Below are 21,442 nucleotides of genomic sequence, written 5' to 3' on the forward strand. Positions count from 1 at the left end.
CGTGTGCATCAGTTCACTGTGTTTCAGTAATTAGATAAACAAATTATAGTATCAATGTTATAATAACGTAATATAGTTTTGCCCAACTTTAACTAACTTTATTTGCAAACAATAACCTTCCAATTGTTTTACTGTTCTGAAACGCCCTCCAAAAGTTCTTATAGAATTCTTGATTTAAATATGTATACACCATTGCGAGTATACACGTATATTCTTGATTGTTTACTTTCGATATGGACGAATACAGCAAGCAAAAAAAGGGACTGCAGCGAATGACAAAGTAAGAGAAGACAACAGCTCAGAGTAGATAAAAGACAGCTCTTTATTAATAGAAACAAACATCAAATGCCAAAGAAATAGAAATCAAATGAGCAAATAGGATATAGTGGCGCATAATGATCGTACATAGAGAAGAGAACTAAGGCAGGCAAGATTTAATCAAATGAATGAAGAAAAAAGAGAATTACATAATAAGAGAGTGAACATAAGCAAAAAGAGAGGCAATGAATAAAGGGGGAAAAAGAACTATGTAACTCTCAAGTATGATTCTAACATGAGTGTCAATTTTTTGTGTTGAATAGTGGTAACTAGACAAGAAATACACAAAGAGAAAATTTTAACGAGCCCAAAATAAAAAATAAAAATATGTGTTTTCAAAAAATTATAATAAAATTTTCCAAAAAAATTGTTTCAAAAAATATGGTATCTTAATTTAAATTTATTATTGAAAATCTAACCTAATCCGCTCTCCTTTCAAATGCATAGATGAGGAACAAAATAGTTTGTATTAAAAATATTATGTCATGTAATTTATAATTGTAAAAAACATGAGGGAAAGTAAACATGAGGAAAAGTAACTCTGTTAAAATTGAACAAGGTGCTGAAGTGAACATAACAAACAATGAAATGTTAGAAACCAGCAAGGTTTCCTTTGATTTTGTTAATAGTTAACAGAAGACTAACATGAGCTGTCAATTGTCTGTGTTGAAGAGTAGTAACTAAACAAAAAATACACAACCGTGGAATTTTTGTGGATTTCGCCAATTAAACAATCAGGGCATCAAAATATATTTTAAAAAACTTTTAAACAAAGCTCTACAATATGTGACATAATAACTTGAGTAGATGATTTTAGCTACAAATTATTGCTAAAGTTGCTCTTTCTGTTATTACATAAAGCGTTCATTTTCAAGTTTTGCCCTTCATCATGGTTGTCAATCATACAAAAATATTGTTCGACTAACTAAATTCTTTTGTAAACACTAACCTTAGATTTCCCTTTGACAGGAAGTGTTTACAACATGAGGTATAGATTCTCAACCAACAGTTCTGTCGTGTGTCAGGGTTCGAAAGTTTGAAAGTTTGCAGAAAGCAACAATCACGCTAACATTGGCTTCGCGAATACTGTAATGCTAAAACAAAAGCGTGATAAACTGCCAATCTAGGAATGCATCAGCATTGAGAGCTCTGACAGGTCAGCGTGTCAGACTGCCGATAAAGGACTGCATCCTTATTGGAAATGCTGCTACAACAGCGTGTTACTTGTCAAAACATTTTATAAGTAAATTGTTTGACAGGTAATGCCAGCATAAGAAACATGGAAAAACTGAGAGAAATGGCAATCTTTTCCTGCTGCTAAAAACACCGTAGTAAATGATGAATTACCCCTATGCTCCCATACATCAAGCATAGCAGCCATCTAACAATTACAGCTGATAAAAGACATTAACAAGCTTGGTGGATGTATGACCATATATGATGTCCCCACTACATATGAAGGAGAATAATACATCACAAGAAGTACCAAAGGTTATTCTACAGAGCAAACAACTTTGCAGGGGGACAAGCACAAGCCAGAACATATGTACATAAATCAAACCGCCGACCAGTCATGTATGAGTCGAAGACTTACAACACTTTTATAGATATAGCTTATAACATCATTGATTATAGATAGTATGATTATGTGGAATCATGATGTAAATATGCACGATTTTAAAGATTTTGACAAAAACAGAATTGATGTAATGAATATAGAATAGCATGAAATATGAATATCATTTTTGCCTTATAAAAGATAGATTATTATAACTGTCTCAGGATGAATATTATAGCAAAACTCATTTTATATAAATCAGCTAATGACGGTTTTCAGGTTGTGGCCAATCATGTACAAATTATTGACTTAGTTTAATTCACAAGCATACCACATCATCGAGGAATCCCGTAAGATGTCAACTGTCAAGGCTTCAGATATCAAATGTCAGAAAGGACCGCTGGCTGACATCGAAGACACTAGAAATAGACATTACAAAAATGTTGTAAGAATCCAGTGACATTTGACACTAATCCGAGAATAAGCATATCTAAGGAGAAGCTGGCAGCAAGCCAAAACAGACAGGATCTGGCAGCAAGCCAGAGACAGCAACTTGGCAGTGAGCCAGGCAGCAAAAGAGGGCGCATAGAGTGAGGCTAATATAAGCCATAGGAGGCTGCCGCAGACAACCTGCAGAAGATCGACCCATTGAGGAGGAAACATACAGCAGATACAATGTACCCAAAGGAGTGGGAAGCAAGGAGACTACAAAGCCCTGATAAAATAGAATTTGTTCAGCCCCTCTGCCAGCAGAAGGAGCCATCACTACACGCCGTGTCACTACATGCCTCGCAGCCTTGCAGGCACGTAATTATTGAACCTAGAAAAGGCCATAACTAATAGGGCTAATTATACAAGCGTATTGTTATTTTTGCTTTGGCTAGTTAGTATTGACAGAATTACTGTTATTTTTGATCTTCTAAAGGAAATGGAGTTCACAAACACTTGGAAACAAACTACTGGCACATTCTTGTTGTTTATTAGATAATTTATATTTTATAGCTGATCGCAAGGATCCAGCAGAATGGATCCTTGCGATGGGTGCGCGCGATGATGTCTCCCACAATACACCGCTCGAACTTTTCAACCTATTCCACAATTCCAATGGAGGGCTGTTTTCCGAAGAAATCGGTCTCACGTACAAAAGAGTAAACCTGGATTTCAAATGACAGCGCAAGGTCGCAACGGAGGGCTGTTTTTCAAAGAAATCGGTCTCCCGTACACAAAATTAAGAAAATTACCCACCCTGTCCAATGCAAGCATGGCGCCTACGCATGCTATGGAAACACTACATCGCAGCCCAAGCAATGCATTGCGCATGATCACTGGGCCATGCGCGATCATTGTGCTGTCATATGGAAAATAGGCTTTAAATAATTGCCTACAAGCAGTAGTAAGCCTAGCAATCTCAATACTACTAGTAGTGGAACTTTGATACTTGGGCTTATCATTGCAATAGCGCGTTACTGTCAAAACAAATTGCAAGGAGAACTATAGGAGTACCCATCTCCATTGATTGAGTTGTTATTTCAATTTGACCTTATAGCAGCAGTCTGATTTTTGTTAGGCAGAAGTGCCACTTTGTCTGCGGTCAAAATTTGTCTTGGGAGAAATTGAACTCAAGGTCCAGAGGTTAACCATTACACATACAACCACAGAACCATAGAACCATAATATTATTACACTCAGACGAAACACACAAAAACAATACATTTTATTTTTATTTAAGTTTCAAATTTCTCGCTAGACACGTGTTTTATTCCAACTCTAATTCTTCAATTACAACTTCAATTAACATCAGCTGAATTGCAAATTTAGTATTTTTCGCTACCACAAAAAAGCAAATTTATATTTTTCGAAAGCTAGTGTAAAGTGGAATGGTCAAAGTCATTAAATTGTTTCTTCAGAAGAGATAACTTCTTTATTTCTTTCAGAAGAGATAACTACTGAAATTTCAATAATCTGAGAAAACGTTGTTGATTATTCAATCGAAATTGTGGTTTAACGAACCGCATCAAACTTGTTGATGCAGAAACAAGTTTTGTGTTTATAAATCAATAAACTAGATTTGTTTTAAAAACCGAGTCCTAACATTTTTTTAAATATCAGGGCTAGCAGATAATGCCACCTTTGGCTTTTAAAAAATTATGTCACCACTACTTTAGGTTTTTTGAAAAACATCAGTTAAAAACCAATAATACTTTCAAGGCTATGCTTCAAAATATGTGTAAGCACTACATACGGCCAACCAAATCTCATAACTTCGCAGTGAATACTTATCTTCAACCATAAAAGCAAACCAATTTGTTGCCTTACAACTTGGAATTGTTGCCTCTCTATCAGCAGTACCACTCTTCGGTCTGAAGCTGTCACTTTCTAAACTGAAAAGGGCGACAGACCATACCAAAGCGTTTGTCGCCCTAATGGTTGTCGCCCAGCAGTCCGATTACCTTCACAAAACAACTACCACCACTGACCTCCATTGTTGTGTAGGTCGTATAGGTCAGTGACTCTCACCCACACTTGGACTGCATTTAGCCGATGTATTAATAGATGTACTCATGTATTACTCGTCCGAATTATTGGGACGAACTTATGCGTACAACGACGAACTTGTGCGTAGCATATTTCGCCATTTCGTATTATCTTTTGGCGACAAAAGGTCGCAACAGTTTTAAAGTTCATGCGTTATCGAATTAGTTTTTTTTCTAAGTTTTCAACCAAATATGCCTTACGCAAATCAATCTACGGTTTCCATTACAGAACTTACAGAAGAAAATATTAAAATGATTTTGGAAGACACTGACTTAAGGTAACTGTCACTACAAATGCTTGAAGTTAAGTTCAAAATGTGTCAACTCAAATTAAACGCTATCGTTTAATGGTACTATTAGATTTACCGTTGTCTAAAAACGATGGGTCAAACTTTATCATTAACTCTCAGTCATTATCTCTGAGTTTATCAGTTACATGTAGGCCTATGTGGCAGCATGCCAGCGTATGGTGAGTATTAACCAGGCGGCAACGTGGACATAATTCATTGTATAAAGACTATAGGATTGGTTCATAAAACAATGCTTTGTCTTTAATGTCGACTATTCTTTTGGTATAAACATGAATCCACCATGTTATATGCCCAATTATACAATCAACTGTGTAAGGTTATGCCTTCAAAGTTTCTCATTTACTAGCCTGTTTTTGATTCACCTCAGTAACACTCTAGTGCTACTTCGCTACAGTTAGGTATTTGAAGTTGGATAGATTTTTTCCAAGTCACTATGGATAACCTTGGTGATGTTTCAAACCGATAATAGATGTTTTCCATGTCTTTTGCACCCATCAATTTTTTTCTCTTTCTCTGTTTATTGGGCCTACAGTTTACCAACTTTAGTAACTTAGTGGAATAGCCTATAGGCCTATAAATTTTCTCAAGTCGTGCTAGTTGTAGGTTCATAGCAAGCGATTACTAAAGTAATTTGCATAAGTTGTTTATTGTATAGCTTAGCACAGACCTGTGTATGGATTTAACTTATTCATATCTTCATTGAATTTAAAATGAGTAAGCAAATCTCAATGACAGTTTGTTTGGTGAATGCTATTAGACAGAGTTTATTAGACTGGTTTTAGTTAAAAGAAATGCATAGCATAGGAAACCCTGTTTATCGATGTGTAGCCTAAGATTTTGTTTCAGCACGCTCACTTTTGCTAAGATCGTTTAGTCTCATATAGCCTCTCTTCATTCATTTACTCAAAGCGAAAAACTAGTTTATAGTTAGCAGACTATTAACTAGTTAATTAATCTTTAATCCATATAAATCTAAGTTTTTGTCATTCGTATTCCCAGTTATAGCGATAAACTTTTAGGAATGAACAAACCGCTTTGCACCGGAATTGAATTTAGGAACCTTGATTCTGCAGACAGGCGTTCTATCCACTATGCCACACGGCTTATTGGCCAAACTATGGCATATCATTATACCTGCCAATCTTTATTGGTTAAAATAAACAGCATTCAGCGAGCACGCGTGAACTAGTCGCAGAAAACATATTTATATTTAATAAAGTTTATGCTATACACATTATAGCTGTGCAATATGAATTTTCTGCATTTCAATACGATACGCAATAAATATCGATATTTGATACAATATTTGGATTTCTAATTACTAAAAACTGATAAACGATGTTAGGTTTTGCAGTGAAATAAATGAAGACTGTGTTGTAGTGAAACCAAATGTTAGAAAAAACTTTTTTGAAATGAAAAAAACTACTCTAAACTAAAAACACAAAAACAAACTGCGGCTAAACACAAATGACTACAACAAACTAGAAATCCAACTACAACTTTCAATCATTACGAAAAAAATTTGTGATGAAAATTCGAACCTCGATGAAAAACTTTGTCACATTCGACGACTTTCTTGTTCTACGATTAATGTGTAGTGGTAATAGCACTTCTAAATGTCCATCTAATTAGTTTTGACACCACAAGCATTAAATCGTGCATAAACTGTAGTCAATTATGAAATGTATTATTTAATTATAAATAGTGGTTTATTATATAATAGTGGGCAATATAAAGAAATTGGCTAAAAATATTATGCTTTATATCGATATAAGCTTAGTATTACATGGCCATGTCGATATGACATTAACATCCGCGCGAATCGACATTTCGATATATCGCTAAACTATAATATACATATTACGTATATATAGCATAAGCCTAATTAAACTTATAGCACACATAGAAATATACAAACACCTTCATTCAAAAGTTAGAATGGTATGTGTTGTATATGTTAAATTAAAATTAAATTTTCTTTGCAAAAACTTTTTTACATCCGTGCAATGTTGGGCATTCATCTAGTAGTTGAATAGATAACTAACTAGTGACTAACTCAGGTGCATTAGAGGGATTACTGTATATAGTATCTAACATTGCGCTGATGCTGATCAAATCTCTCTCCAAGATCCAGTCACACCAGTTCAGAGATTCAGTTTTAATACAAACTGTCTATTGATGAATCACTAGTGCAGTACAGGGGGCCAGGGTTAGCCGATTAAACTCAAATGATTTAAATCATTGATTTAAATCATTTGATTTAAATCATTTGATTTAAATCATCTTCATTTTAACACATCTTTATAAAATCAAAAAAATTATCAAACATTTTTTCAGGATGCTTTAAATCATCCTAAAAAGGTTTGATAATTTTTTTTATTTTTTATGTTTTATTATTATTACATTATTCATTTAAATCATCCTAAAATATCATGTTTTATTTATTTTCTTCAGAACTTTCCCATCTCAAAGGCTGACCCTCAAAAAATGGGACTTATAGAGGGTCTACTGTGAATATGAGCTGCATAACTTGGTCAAAGTTAAAATAAAAACAATTTTTAATAAATTAAAGGGATGCAAAATTGTTTTGTTATGATGCCAATGTTTTCATGTTGCACACTTCAACAAAATAAAATAATATTATGTTAGCGGTTATGAAAGAAAGCTGGTAGTTGATGTTTTCAAAAAAAAATTCGATTTAAATAAAAAAAACCTCCGATTTTTTTCAAAAAAATCATGATTTTTTTCAACTCTAGCAGTATCACAATGGAATGCTTGAAGTACTGGCCAACTAATTACAAAACGTAGTACAAACAAACATAAAAAAATTCAATATGAAAAAACCATACTTTATATAGAAGCACACAGTAAGATCATTGATCCACACTGCTATTACTACTGTTTCTGTAGACCTCCTGACTGATGTATGAAGTAACTATATTTATTAGCAAAATGGTGGTGTGGATAGCTACTAAGCTGAATGTCGGAGTTCAAATCCTGTGTGATGCAATCTTTTTTCACAACAACAAGCTGTGACTAGAAATAGACACGGCTCTCATAGTAAAAATTATGTATCTGTTTCTGTTGCAGTGTCGCAAATGGGATCAGGAGAGTGTGTATTGCTGAAGTGCCTACAGTAGGTAAGGCAATGGTGATTCTGGTTTCAGTGTCAAAACCATTTTTTAAATAGATTTTATTTTACTATTGAATAAAAAGTATTTTCATTGTCATCTGGGAGTATTATGTGACATTCTCTGAGAAACTTTGTAACAAGCAAACATACCGTTACACATCACACTAGGTAAGGTGTGTGGCTGTTAAACTTTTATATCATTTCTTCAAAAATGCTTTGTCATCTATCAATATTAGCTATCTGCCGGGACGGATTTAGTACGATTGGTATACATCCAATTGGTTTGATAGACCAATTTGTCCAAATACATGTAGCTTAAAACCGATTCATGCAATATACTATTTGGTTGAATGACGATTAGTCAAAGTTGATGTAAAGACATTGATGGTAATGGGTGTACGAAAACTCAATCAGAGACTTGTATTTAGTACACACAAGTTAAAATAACAGAAGTTTTATTAGATTAAATGTAAATTCAGGTAACTTTTGTTTACAAAAAAAACACTTTGAATTATCAAAATACAATTCACTTTTTTGTTGTTTATGTAATTTAATAATTAGCTGAAAAATTTGAGCATGTTCAAAGCCTACCAGTATCTCCAATTGCCGGTGCCATGCCCAAAGTTTTTCGGATTTAGGTGATAATAGGGAAAATAGTGGTGGCTAGATTAAAAAAATTGGCACGAGAATTGGACAAATCTATATTTATACCAATTAGCATTAGGCCAAAGTTGTCGTTTGTCAACCGCACCATTAAACGAGTTGGTTTTAGACGAGTTGGTTTTGTACTAATCAGTATTAGACCATGCGTCACTAGACCAATTGTCTTGTACTGGTCATGACACAGTGCACATAGTTATGCAGTTGTGTTCTCATGAGGATTTTCTCAGCTTTTCCTCGATGAACACAAGTTGCGTGATGAAAGCAGTCACATCGTATAGAGCAGGCTTATGCCAAAACGTTCAATTCTATATAGAGAGAATCATTGAGTTATAGCCTAAAGATATATACTTGACCAAAATAAAATATTGGTTAACTCAACTCTTTCGTCACGACAACCTAATTAGCAGTGTTGCGAACGGCAAAGTGTTTGGGTATGGCCTATTATAGGCTTGACACAGTTTTTCTGATTAGTCTTTAGTTAATAATTCGCCTATCGTATCTGTACATAACGAAAGGAAGATTGTTTCTGTGTGCATCGATCCAATAGAAAGTATGTTTGCAACTCCTTGTGAGTATAGCTTCGCTTTGCAAATACTTTGTTTATTATCACAATTTATTTTTAGCGATGACCAGTCGTGTCAGACTCATTACAACCATGAATGTTCTACTAATTGTAGATCAATGGACTTTTGCTGATTTTTATTGAATAATAGTACTACTGAGAGTGATAATTTTTTATTTTTAGCAGGAATAATAATGCCATAAGCTGTAATAATATTGATAAATCATCCGATCAGGGATGTGCTCATGGCTGCAGCGAAAATGACCCAAAAAGTGTCTGAGCTCATTCAGCAACACAATTGTGGCTTTTTATGGCGTCAGAAGATGTAAGATTTTATGCTGATTAATTTGATAATTAAAACATTTTTATAGACAGTGTGTTTCAAAGGTTATGACTATTTATGCGCGCCCTTTTCAAATATTAGGTTTTACCGACTTTGTAATTGTCACACTAAGACAGTGGTTCCCAACTATTTTGGAGCCATGTACCTCTGAGCTCCTTATCTAAAAGTCACGGACCCCTTTATAAACATCATAATATATGGTGTTTATAACAATGCATTGTAAATTGAAATGTTTTATTTGCCATGGATATCGCTGAAATTGAAGAGGGAGAGAGAGAATTATGTGTTGGCCGGTTACAGGTTTTGCTGTTTTATACTACTAGCGGGAAATCAGGTATTATCCAGTGATTGATGCACATAGGTGATAAAAGTCTGGACCCAAAAACCTAACAAGACAACGCAACCCCACCGCGGGAATTGCATTAGCCTCAAAACCCAGGATAGCACAATTCCGACAGTGCTCAATCATTAAACCCCGCCCATATGATAGCCGTTGCCTATCCTTTTAGGGTTTTATATCATTGATCCAACTACTATAAAACAGAAATAGCTGTAAATAACTAGCTAAAAAAACCAATACTGGCACCAGCCTGTGGACCCCTTTAAAACCTCCTGTGGACCCCTAGGGGTCCATGGACCGCCAGTTGGGAACCACTGCACTAAGAGAACTGATTTGGTAGCAAAAGATTCAAGTGTAGTATATCGTGAAGGCAGCAGTAAAAATTATATTTGATGGTTTTAGCGATTGATTGGGTGCAGATATCAGCCAATTCCTCTGTTCTACAAGATGACTTTCTTGCACACAGAGTCGGACTAATTCCTTTGACTTGTGATGAGGTTGTCGACAAGATGGCATACTTTAGGGTAAGTGGAATCGATACACATTTGTGTTTCTAGAATATATTTTCAGGGTAGGTAACTTGGTTGGAATGACACTATAGTGAACTGCTCTTGGCTTTAGCCGATATTCATTCGTCCAAATTGGTTGAATTCAGCTAAGCACACGCAGTGATTGGAAATATAGTACGCTATCCATTGTTACCTTTGCTATACCATGTGGCTTTTTATGGTTATATGTTGTAATCTTATACAATGACCTGAAATTAGGAATCAAATGTTGTGAGTTTATCATTTTACCTGAAGTAAAAATATTTGGAGATACTAGTAATATCAAATCCGTATGTATTTATTCACAGCCACTGCAAGTAATCGTTCTTAGCTATGAACTTCCCACAAATGTTTTACAATATTAATTTTTATTTAAATAATTTGTTTATAGTATGTCTTCCAGAGTAACTGGGTTCTACATTTCCTAGTCACATCATCTTGGCTGACAGGCCTTCATAGTACCCAATAAATTCTAACTAACGCTAGCGATTTCAAGCACATTTTGAAAGTGAGCCACGTATGCAAAAAGGAATGTCAGAGAATGTTACATTATGATTAGGTTCATACTTTGGTGTTATGTCGCCACATGCCTGTCAGGTTACAACATAGGGGTTAGTTTGTGGCATTGTGGTTAGGTTGTTGCATTGTGGTCAGGTTGTTACGTTGTGGTTAGGTTATTACATTGTGGTCAGATTGTTACATTGTGGTTAGGTATTTGATCTCATCGAATTGTTGGTATTGAATGCATTGTTTTTTTTTTGTATTTTCACCACTATGTGAAGGAGAACTGCTTAAATGTATACTGACATAGCAAATTGTAGTGTGTGAAAAATTGTGCGTTGGAAGTTCCTACATATGTCAAGCCAAACATTTGTTAAAATTTATTTCGTTGTCAAAAAATTCTTATGTTTAGGTGAGTGTAAGTTCAGGTCTGACCTTATCTCTGTTGTTCACAGAAGGTTAGATTATGAATAGTTAACATTCATGATGCATATGGCCATTCATATATCTACTGTCCAGTTAATATGTGTAACACGAAACTCGCTGTCCTCATGTCCTTTAAATATCTCAAAAGTTACCGTAATCCGTATATATAAATCTTTGTCTGCGTGTTGTTCGGTTTGTCCAGCTACAGCTATTAAAATTTAGTAATGAAATATCCATTTCATGCTGGATTTGATCTCGGAACCTCCCATTCCCCAGACGATATGGTAAACCGTTGAGCTACGCGAGAATCATGGGATTCATTGGGCGATATAATTGGTTATCTAGATTAAAATAGGCATAATATTACATTAACGCGCAACATTACTAAAGCTTGCTCTCACAGCTCTAATTAGTCACTAGCTTGCTCAAATTAGCCATTGGCATTGCGCCAGGCTAATGGCAAGTGGCAGGCAACTACATTACCTGCTATTGTTTTAAGCTGTTCTGTAATACCCGTGCAACGCCGGGCATTCCGCTAGTTATTTTATAAGTGTTTCATAATGGTCACTAGATTCAAACGGCATGCCTGTATCTCAGCACCCTATGCGGGCAAGTCATCCGCAAGAGCCCTGTCATGCATACCACATGATGGAAAATCTATGTAGTGTACATAGATCCGGCTTAGAAATTGAACTTCCTGTCTCTGTGCAGTATTCCACAGAGAAAAATTCAACGAGGCCACTATTAGTTAACAAGTTTCTGTTATCTGCTCATGCATCTAGATCGAAGACCCTGAGGCTAGATCTCTCGAAACCAAAAATAATGAAATAGTTTTAGTAAAGAGTCAGTTGATTTTGCACAAAATTTCAGTAGATTTTATCAGAAAGTGTCAGTATTTCTCTATCATTTGCGATTGTTTTTGTTAGTTGCTATGATTTGCTATGAATAAAACCAAATTTTTTGATCATGGTTAAACCTCTCTGATTAAGCAAAAGTGTGATTGCAACAACTATAGTTGCAGACTGCAAAGAGACCGACAGAATAGAGACATGTAACGTTGCAACGGGAACGGGATAGCCCATAGCAGCGATAGCAACAAGTGACATCATTTTGCACGCATTTTTCTTCTGAGCATTTCAACAAGTGATCAAGTTTTGTTGATTTTCATCTTGAAGCATCCCGGAATTCAAACCACCTCAGACATCAAAAACAATCGCAAATGATGGAAAGATACCGATATTTTTTGATGAAATATTCTAAAACTTTGGCACAAATTCACCTTTAACTTGGGATACTAAAGCATTGCTGGCCATACATGTGTTCTCATCCTGCCTTTAGTTGGAACATTGTGTTGTCTATGCAGGACTGCAACTGCGATGAGTTCTGTCCCGACTGCTCGGTAGAATTTAACCTTGATGTGACCTGTGGAGACCAGGACAACCGGGCAGTTACCACGGCTGACTTGGTCTCAAGCAACCCCAAAATTATGCCTATCACCTCCAAACAGGAGGATGATGGGCTTCAGGATGGAGAAGGTTTGTTTATCTCTATGTTCCTATGGCGCGGATAATCCAGAAGTTAGTTTCATCTGCATGATGAAACTTGCAAAAATCTGCAAGTCAAGCGGGCTTTCTTACTCACCAGATTTTAATGGATGTTTCACTTGTTCGAAAGTTGGAAATGGCACTTGCATATGATGAGCAAGAGAATGCTACGCATGCTAAATTCCATTTTAAGCATTTCCACATTTCAGTCGCTCCTATTTCAGCTTGAGCAGTTCCAATTACGCCGTTATAACTTATGGCATAGAAATCCTTATCTTTGTACAAAACGCCCTCATTAATATGTAACATGCAAATGATCAGTGAAACACTTCTTGCACGGTAACTCAATGGTCGCACAACTCCAAACTTGCATGAGCTGTGTCATGAAAATGGAGTGTATTTCTCTCCATTTTGTACTCGCTACCTCAGTGCCTTTTACCTATTCCAATTACTAGTGTTACTACAGACAAGCCCAGAGCCGCACCAACTAATCAATTCCTGATTGAGTCGCTATTTGACAGAATCTTACCGGCTGTAATTCATGTGATTGCGTTTTTACCATGATCAAGTATTGGCAATTTTAATCTTGAAACATTCAGGCAGTCAGTTCACCTCAAACATCAAAAATAATCGCAAATGATAGAAAAGTCCTAATACTTTATGATAAAATCTCCTAAAATGTTGTGTAACGTCATCTTTCACACATTGAAGCCTAACATTGTGTATATACAAGCTAGTGCCCCTGATCCTAGATAGTATTAACAATTTACACTGACTGTGAAAGCACTCAAAATAGTCCAAATCTTTTAAAATGAAAATAATTTTCAAAACTCTGAATTTGAAATGAAATAAACAGAAATCAAATAGAGTAAATAGTTTTTTGCACACATTTTCAAAGAAGTAATGTTTTAGAGGTAACTGAAGAAACCATGGTTGCCGTATGTCGAGTATGATAGAGTGTGTATATTTGTTATGAATAAGAAAACAAACTGTTTTAGCGTATATATTTTGTTGCTGAGAAGTTTCTAGCTTTGTTTATTTCATATCCTTCACTATCAAGAATTTCAATCAGTGTATCTTTAGATAGTACTGTCCTATCAGCATGGTCGCTGAGAAGTGCCCTCGATATTTTGGCTTTATCTCAAGAACTGAAGGTCCAATTGACTTTAACAATGAAACTTCAGAATTCTTCTGAAAACATTATTATACTAAACATATTAATATACTAAACATATTATTATACTAAACATATTATTATACTAAACATATTATTATACTAAACGTATTATTATACTAAACGTATTATTATACTAAACGTATTATTATACTAAACGTATTATTATACTAAACGTATTATTATACTAAACGTATTATTATACTAAACGTATTATTATACTAAACGTATTATTATAATAAACGTATTATTATACTAAACATATTATTATACTATACATATTATTATACTAAACATGTTATTATACTAAACGTATTATTATACTAAACGTATTATTATACTAAACGTATTATTATACTAAACGTATTATTATACTAAACGTATTATTATAATAAACATATTATTATACTAAACATATTATTATACTATACATATTATTATACTAAACATGTTATTATACTAAACGTATTATTATACTAAACGTATTTTTATACTAAACGTATTATTATAATAAACATATTATTATACTAAACGTATTATACTAAACGTATTATTATACTAAACGTATTATTATACTAAACGTATTATTATAATAAACATGTTATAATACTAAACGTATTATTATACTAAATGTATTTTTATACTAAACGTATTATTATACTAAACATATTATTATACTAAACGTATTATTATAATAAACATATTATTATACTAAACATATTATTATACTAAACGTATTATTATACTAAACGTATTATTATACTAAACGTATTATTATACTAAACGTATTATTATACTAAACGTATTATTATAATAAACATATTATTATACTAAACGTATTATACTAAACGTATTATACTAAACGTATTATTATACTAAACGTATTATTATAATAAACATGTTATAATACTAAACGTATTATTATACTAAATGTATTATTATGCTAAACATATTATTATACTAAACATATTATTATACTAAACATATTATTCACGTAGAGAATAAAAATCGGTAATTCTACGTAAACCATAAGTATGGAATAATAAAGCGAAACTTTGCTGCCGAGTTTGCTCGGAATAGGATCAGGTGAGAAAATTATTCTCGGAATTATCTCGGGCCAAATCTTTGGTGTGTTATTAAGTCGATAATGTCGACTCAATTTGCAAAGGAAAATGGCATGCGGCTGTCAGCATAACCTCTTTACACATTTCAGAGCGTTGGTGTATCACTTTTCATTCTAACATGGAGCAGCCATTAACTCGAGGGTGAGCCAGAGGGCTCTCTCCAAAAACTATTCTCCTCTCGTGGTCCTGCTCTGTGGGTGCCTCCTGAGTTACAACTGTACTTCTCTGCATTCTACTCTCATCATCTTTCTCATCTGCTGTAGTTGTCGTAACATGCCGATCAGGTTTTCTTTACTCGCTACTCTGGTGTTTGCTCTTGACCATTTCTCTCCGGGTCTCCTACAGATATACTCATAGTGAAGCTACGTAAAGGTCAAGAGGTTAAGCTAAGAGCCTTTGCTCGAAAAGGTTTTGCCAAGGAGCATGCAAAGTGGAACCCGACTGCTAGCGTTGCATTTGAGTATGACCCCGACAATGCCCTGCGGCATACGACTCTTCCTATTCCTGCTGAATGGTAAGTCTCTTGTTTGTGTAATCCACCTTGTATTGTTAGGTGTATGGGACAATTGTCTGCTCTAGACACCGTGCGTTGATATTTGAATTTTTATTGGCTCAGTTTTCTATCTAGTCGTCTTTTGCTTTTTGCTTTGAAATTCTCTGCATCATTTACTATTTCCGACAAACGCTTTCTAACTCTTACGCTACCACGATTCATGTCATTCAGCTCGGCACAGCGTTTGAATATGGCCAATAGCTGCATGGTGCAGGTTTAGGAGGCTTCGTACAAAAGTTTCTGAATGGGTAGATAATTGATTAGCCTGTCGTATCTACACTCAGACTTGGTTACATTACAAACCATCCTGAGCGCAGTTTTATTTTGCAAAAGCTTTATTTTTCTCGCAATTCTTAGCTATGACCAGTCATTTCAGGCGCATTGCAGCTATGGAGGTTTCACTAATTGTAAAACAATGCACCTCGGATAATTTTTTATTGAACAATTGTTCTACTAATGAGTGATTGTTTTATTTTAGCAATAATAATCATGCCGTAAGTTGTAATAATATTGACAAATCGTCTGACTCAAAACATTCTCACAGTATTAGCAAAATTGACCGAAAAATAGTCCCCGCTAATTCTGCAATGCATTTGTGGTCTTTTATGGCATCAGTTGATGTAAAAATTTGTGCTGAGTAAGTTGGTATTAAAACATATTTTATAGACTGTGGTTCATAAGTTATGACAATTATATGCGCCCTTGTCACATGTTAGTACTGTTTACCCTCAGGTTACGATAACTCTGAGATACGATTTTTTTACCTTACAAAGGGAAGCATGATGTTTTTTCACCTTACCATACAAACCTTATTTCACATTACGAGTTCAACAAAATTGTCTCTCAATTTCAAGTTTGGCAGTCGGTATGCGTATTACGTACATCAAAATAATTAAAACACCGAAATGCTGTTTGCCAAAAATATTTTCACAAGGCCTGAAAGAGACACGATGACCGATTTGTCTCAGTTCAGTCATTCTTGTGTGTAAAACAGTAATATTTTCCCTTCAAAACCGGTAGCCAAGTTGAAGTTGCAATCTTTTCATACGGAAGCTCCAGTGGTCAGACAACTTCCCTTAACCTGCTAACAAAAGTCCACTTGATTGTAAAAACAGAATTGTTCACGTTATCTTGTTGAATTAAGTTAAAAAATGTTTTCAGCAGGTCTGCTGAAAGTTAAATAGTGAAAGTGAAGATAGAAACTAATAAGTAAAAAAATTTTAGTGACAAAAAATTGAAATTCAGTAAAATAGTTAAAAATATACATACTGAAACTTAGCTTCAAGTGTGTGTGTTTAGTAAGCTAAACTTGTTTGAAGTGAATTCAAAGTTACAGTAAGTTCAAGCTACAGTACGCAGTACTACTCATAGCACATTGTAACGTTACATTTTAATGCAGATTATTACCGATAAAATCACTAAATATAATAAAGTTACTGTAGGTAGTTATAGTTACTAACGGTTAACATACTATTTTATTATTAATTTTTAATATGTTCAGCAATTATATTAGATTTAGACGATTTTTACTAGGGAGCGTTTGCATTATATGATTACTATGGCTTCTATACCCAATAATGATTTTTTCACCATGCGATGCTAACCCTGGAACCGATCAAAGCCGTGTCCGGTGGACTGTAGTTATGTTCCGGTAAAAAAATTAATTTGGCAGCGAAAAGAGTTAAGGCTGGTTCACTCTATATCATCGTATATCGGCGTTAATGTCACAATACTTCGGTGGTCGTCGATGATAACAGTGTTCGCACTATCACAAACTTATCCGCGTTTGCATCAGGAAATACTCTGTGACATTTATCTTTTTAATTTTCGCGAAGGAACCTCTTTTTTTCACATGCGGGAATCAAAAACTAGTCTCGCAGCGACTATCATAAACGTATATGAATAAATCATGCTATCCGCGACCGCGGATTACCATCGCTGAAGTGGTTCACATTTGAAAGGCGGTCATCGATGCTCGGCAAACTATCGAGAAAGTTTGACAGCTGTAAACTCTCCTGGCATGTCCGCGTTGCTTCATCGATACCATCCATTTACGGTTCACATAATCGACGACCAACGCCGGAAGGACGACACCGACGTACGGCAGTATAGTTTGAACCAGCCTTTAAGTTGTTACGTATAGCTTTAACTTTTGACCCCCAACCCCTTTAGCATGCCAATTAAGAGTTGCCTGACTGTGCCATGAATTGGGAAAAACTCCCATATAGTGTGGGCCGTTCGTAAATTTTATGCGAGTTGTGTGAATGATATGGGAAAATTCTCAACGCAAATGCTAGCCAATACAGGTTTTTTATTCGAATACTCTAATTGCTATAATTTTACACTAGAAATTCCACTGTCATACAGCCCACGACCAAAGTGATATTGAAAAGAAATGAAAGGGTGCTGATGGTTGAGAAATGCAATATTAGCAGTCAAATGGCACTGCAGTGCAAAAGGATAACTGTAATGGTAGCTGTAATGTACTGGGTGTGGGCGTTATTATATACAACAAATAGCAATAATGAAAGGAAAAGATTATATGTTTATATCTCTCCCCTGCAATAGGAGAAATGCAATATTGGCCAATATTAGAAGTAAAATGCACTGATATTATTAGAATAACCAATATTATTAACATAGTAATAATATAAAACCAATGCACAATTTTGTTTACATTTCAAAACGTAACAGCTAACAATATCACGAAGTTGTGATATTTATATAGATTTTTAGAAATTCTGTATTACGTAGTCATTGTTCTGTAGTCTTCCAAACTTATAATTAGTTATTGTAATAATCTCATAAGAACCGTTAGAAAAAATATCATCAACATTTTCTTTACTTACACTGCGTTGGACATCAGTTAGAATACCAAAGTACTCCAAATTGTTTAAAATGTCAGTTACTTTTAAATCGGCAAAAATGGAACGATTTCAGTACTCCTAACTTAAATACAGAAACCTTCGGCAATTCGACAATGCTATAGACTGGTGAAACGTGCACGTTATTTTTTTCGTGAAATGCGCACGACTTAATCGTTCTATTCTCTGTCGCTCGGCGTTTTAATTTTCGGTCTTAACTTTGATAAAAGTGAGGCTTAGCAAGTTTTAATAACGATTTTCGGCCAAATAAATCTGTCTATTTATGTATAATCCGATCAGATGGGTTAGTTTTAGGAATTTGCAGTAACTTTTCAAAGGCTTGGTAACATATTTAAACAGGTTTATATGCGTTTTGTCTCATTATTATACTTCAACGACTTTACTGAAAAATAGTTCAATTTGTTGATAGGATTTCGTTACAAGGGTTTGGTGACGGCCGTCAATGGATAATTTTTTGGGAGTTGTGTGCACATGTGCATTTATCATAAATCTCCCAAACCAATCGCTTCGCTCGTGTTTGGTCGTGGGATAATTTTCTGTGATGTACTAATATCTGTTTTTTTAGTTTCTTTTGCAAACACTGTTAATTGTTGCTAATAACCTTGACTTATAGTTATGAGTTGTTGGTTTACACGCTATTGAGGACCTCTGTATGATGTCTACTCTATCGGGTCATTTCAGGCCGAAGAGCGAGTTTACAGAGCTTGAAGATGATGTGCACGAGGCGCCTTACGACCCGACTGGCAGGGCAAACAAGTTCTACATAAATGTGGAGTCCTGTGGTTCTCTCAAACCTGACAATATCGTAGCCTCTGCTCTTTCCGTTTTCAAGAAAAAACTCTCTGATTTGCAAACACAACTCAGTCATGAGATACAGTCATCAGATGCTTACTAAAGAGACCTCAGCTAATTTACATGTAAATACAATGTATAGACTTCATAAATCTGTGTTTGACCTGTATACTTTATATCTTACAGTACATCACCCTTAATTTGCAGTGCTGATGAATTCGATTTATGCTCTTTTATGAGTTTTGGTGACAGCACCCAGCACTGGTGCCGCGAAAATATGTAAGACTCATTCTCGGAAGAGTGGCATGCTCTCCTCTGACTTGTTTTCTTTTTTCGAAAAAAAAAACCCTTGAATTTTTGAAAAGTCCGTGTAGATTTTTCAAAATCTTCACAGATTTTTTGAAAAATCTGAAAATTTGTTTAGGGTCCATTAAATCTGAAATATTCTACGAAAATTTTTCATTCAGTAAATTTTGTTGGTTTCGTGATTTTGTTGATTATTAAAGTTGTTTTTTTTCAAAGAGAGTATATCGATGCAAAAGGCATATTGTGATTTCCATGCTGGAGCACTGGACTGGTTCAGCGAATCTTTGGCCCGTGCACAAATATCTATGAATAAGTTGACAGGTATGAGAGGACAGTTCACGTACCATTGTTAAACGAGTAGCCTGCAAAACTTTTAAATGGCTCTTTGGACACATTTTACATGAACTGATCCACTTTTAACTTTTGTTTGAGTCATTTTAATGAAATGTACAAGTCATATTTATCGTTCTTTCTATCATAATAATGCCACATCACTTCTTACATCGCATTCGTTCAGCACTTGAAAATTCACTCATACAACTGTGAACAGGAATAAAAAAGAGTACAGTCTTGGTAATACCATTTTATCTAAATAGCAATGACGTGCTTACTTGAGGCCTTGTTTAGTATGGCCGTTCATGATAGAGCCATACTTGCGTGCCCAAGAATCGTCTAAAATTTCTATCTTGTTGCATGGCAGTCTCAGTGACGCGTGTCAAGCTGTCTCATGTAAAGCTGGAACTTCCTCAACAGCTGTTGCCATTACAAGTTGCTTACATGTTGTACATTGCGTTGAAGACAAAGTATGTGTTAACATTGTATGACCGCAGAACATATGGTTGCGAGTTTCTTCACTTTGTCAGCAGATGTTCAGTCAAGAGAAAGACTGTGCAGTTACCAAGAACTGCTAGTCAAATGGTACATTACATCCAGAATATGATTTTCATTCTCATAAAGGCGAGTCACTCTGTTGCATCTGCAAAGTCCTGTGTTGTTATTGGTTTCTCCATACACTGTATGTAGCTTTAGTCTCTTATCTATTATCATTTGTATGCAGAGCATGAATAATACATTTTATCTAGTCTCTCATTGTGCCACAACGACATCGTAACAGCTTAATCAATAATTTGTAAGCTTTTGTCATTCGACACCCTTCACATAATATTATTAAAAAAGCACATTCGTGAAAGTGTAGCCGCTTTCGTCTGGGGAAACAGCAGGCCAACCATTTCTCTTCTAGTTTATTTTGTGTCTAAATGGTTAAATATATAGAGATTCCATGTGCCAGTAGCAAACAGTAAAGGGTCTGCAGCAGATGGTTTGTTGTAGTTGCAGGTGCTCAAGTGGTTGTGCATCCGCATATTTTATTTGCATTAATAAAATCAAATGCGTGCCTTATAAAGAGGTGCTCACTGAACTGCCAGCTAACCTTCCGTAGTTTGGCCCTAATTAACAATAATGACAATCAATGACAATAGAATGCTTATTGAAGGTACACCGTCAATGATATACTGTTTGCATTGTACTCATCAATACTTCAGTAAGAGTCGTCAGCTCTTTGTGGATAACCGTTTCCTCTGAGTTCTCCGCTGCCAATCCAGGCAGAAACTCCTTCAAGAATGATAAGGTATGGTATTGTCAAACAGTATCAGAAGTCTGCTGCATAGATAGGACCTGTCGAATTGCTCATTGACTAACATATCAGTTATGGTTAATCTGTTAGTATAATCTACACCACATCTAGTTAGACATCCATGCTCCTTCTATATCTCCCAGTACTAGTACGATTGATGGGAGGAGACAAAAAATGAGAAGGCAAACCTTTTG

At 35.0% G+C, this 21,442-nt stretch overlaps 1 protein-coding gene across 1 annotated transcript; it reads left to right on the forward strand.

The window, feature by feature from the left end:
- Window positions 1-4,540: 4,540 nt before the first annotated feature.
- On the forward strand, window positions 4,541-20,214 carry LOC137386989 (DNA-directed RNA polymerase II subunit RPB3-like). The gene is made up of 6 exons (XM_068073251.1): window positions 4,541-4,688; window positions 7,812-7,861; window positions 10,165-10,286; window positions 12,601-12,772; window positions 15,425-15,593; window positions 19,199-20,214. The coding sequence occupies exons 1-6, from the start codon at window positions 4,603-4,605 to the stop codon at window positions 19,410-19,412; spliced, it is 813 nt and encodes a 270-aa protein (XP_067929352.1). The 5' UTR covers window positions 4,541-4,602; the 3' UTR covers window positions 19,413-20,214.
- Window positions 20,215-21,442: the final 1,228 nt, after the last annotated feature.

The sequence above is a fragment of the Watersipora subatra genome, chromosome 2, assembly GCF_963576615.1.
Source record: "Watersipora subatra chromosome 2, tzWatSuba1.1, whole genome shotgun sequence".
Taxonomy (NCBI): Eukaryota; Metazoa; Bryozoa; class Gymnolaemata; order Cheilostomatida; family Watersiporidae; genus Watersipora; species Watersipora subatra.

Bases quoted from the DNA above. Each gene is read 5' to 3' on its own strand.
- LOC137386989 (XM_068073251.1), top strand. From the start codon at position 4,603: ATGCCTTACGCAAATCAATCTACGGTTTCCATTACAGAACTTACAGAA. The intron at 4,689-7,811 runs GTAACTGTCACT...TTTCTGTTGCAG, and splicing joins TTGGAAGACACTGACTTAAG to TGTCGCAAATGGGATCAGGA. The intron at 10,287-12,600 runs GTAAGTGGAATC...TTGTCTATGCAG, and splicing joins ACAAGATGGCATACTTTAGG to GACTGCAACTGCGATGAGTT.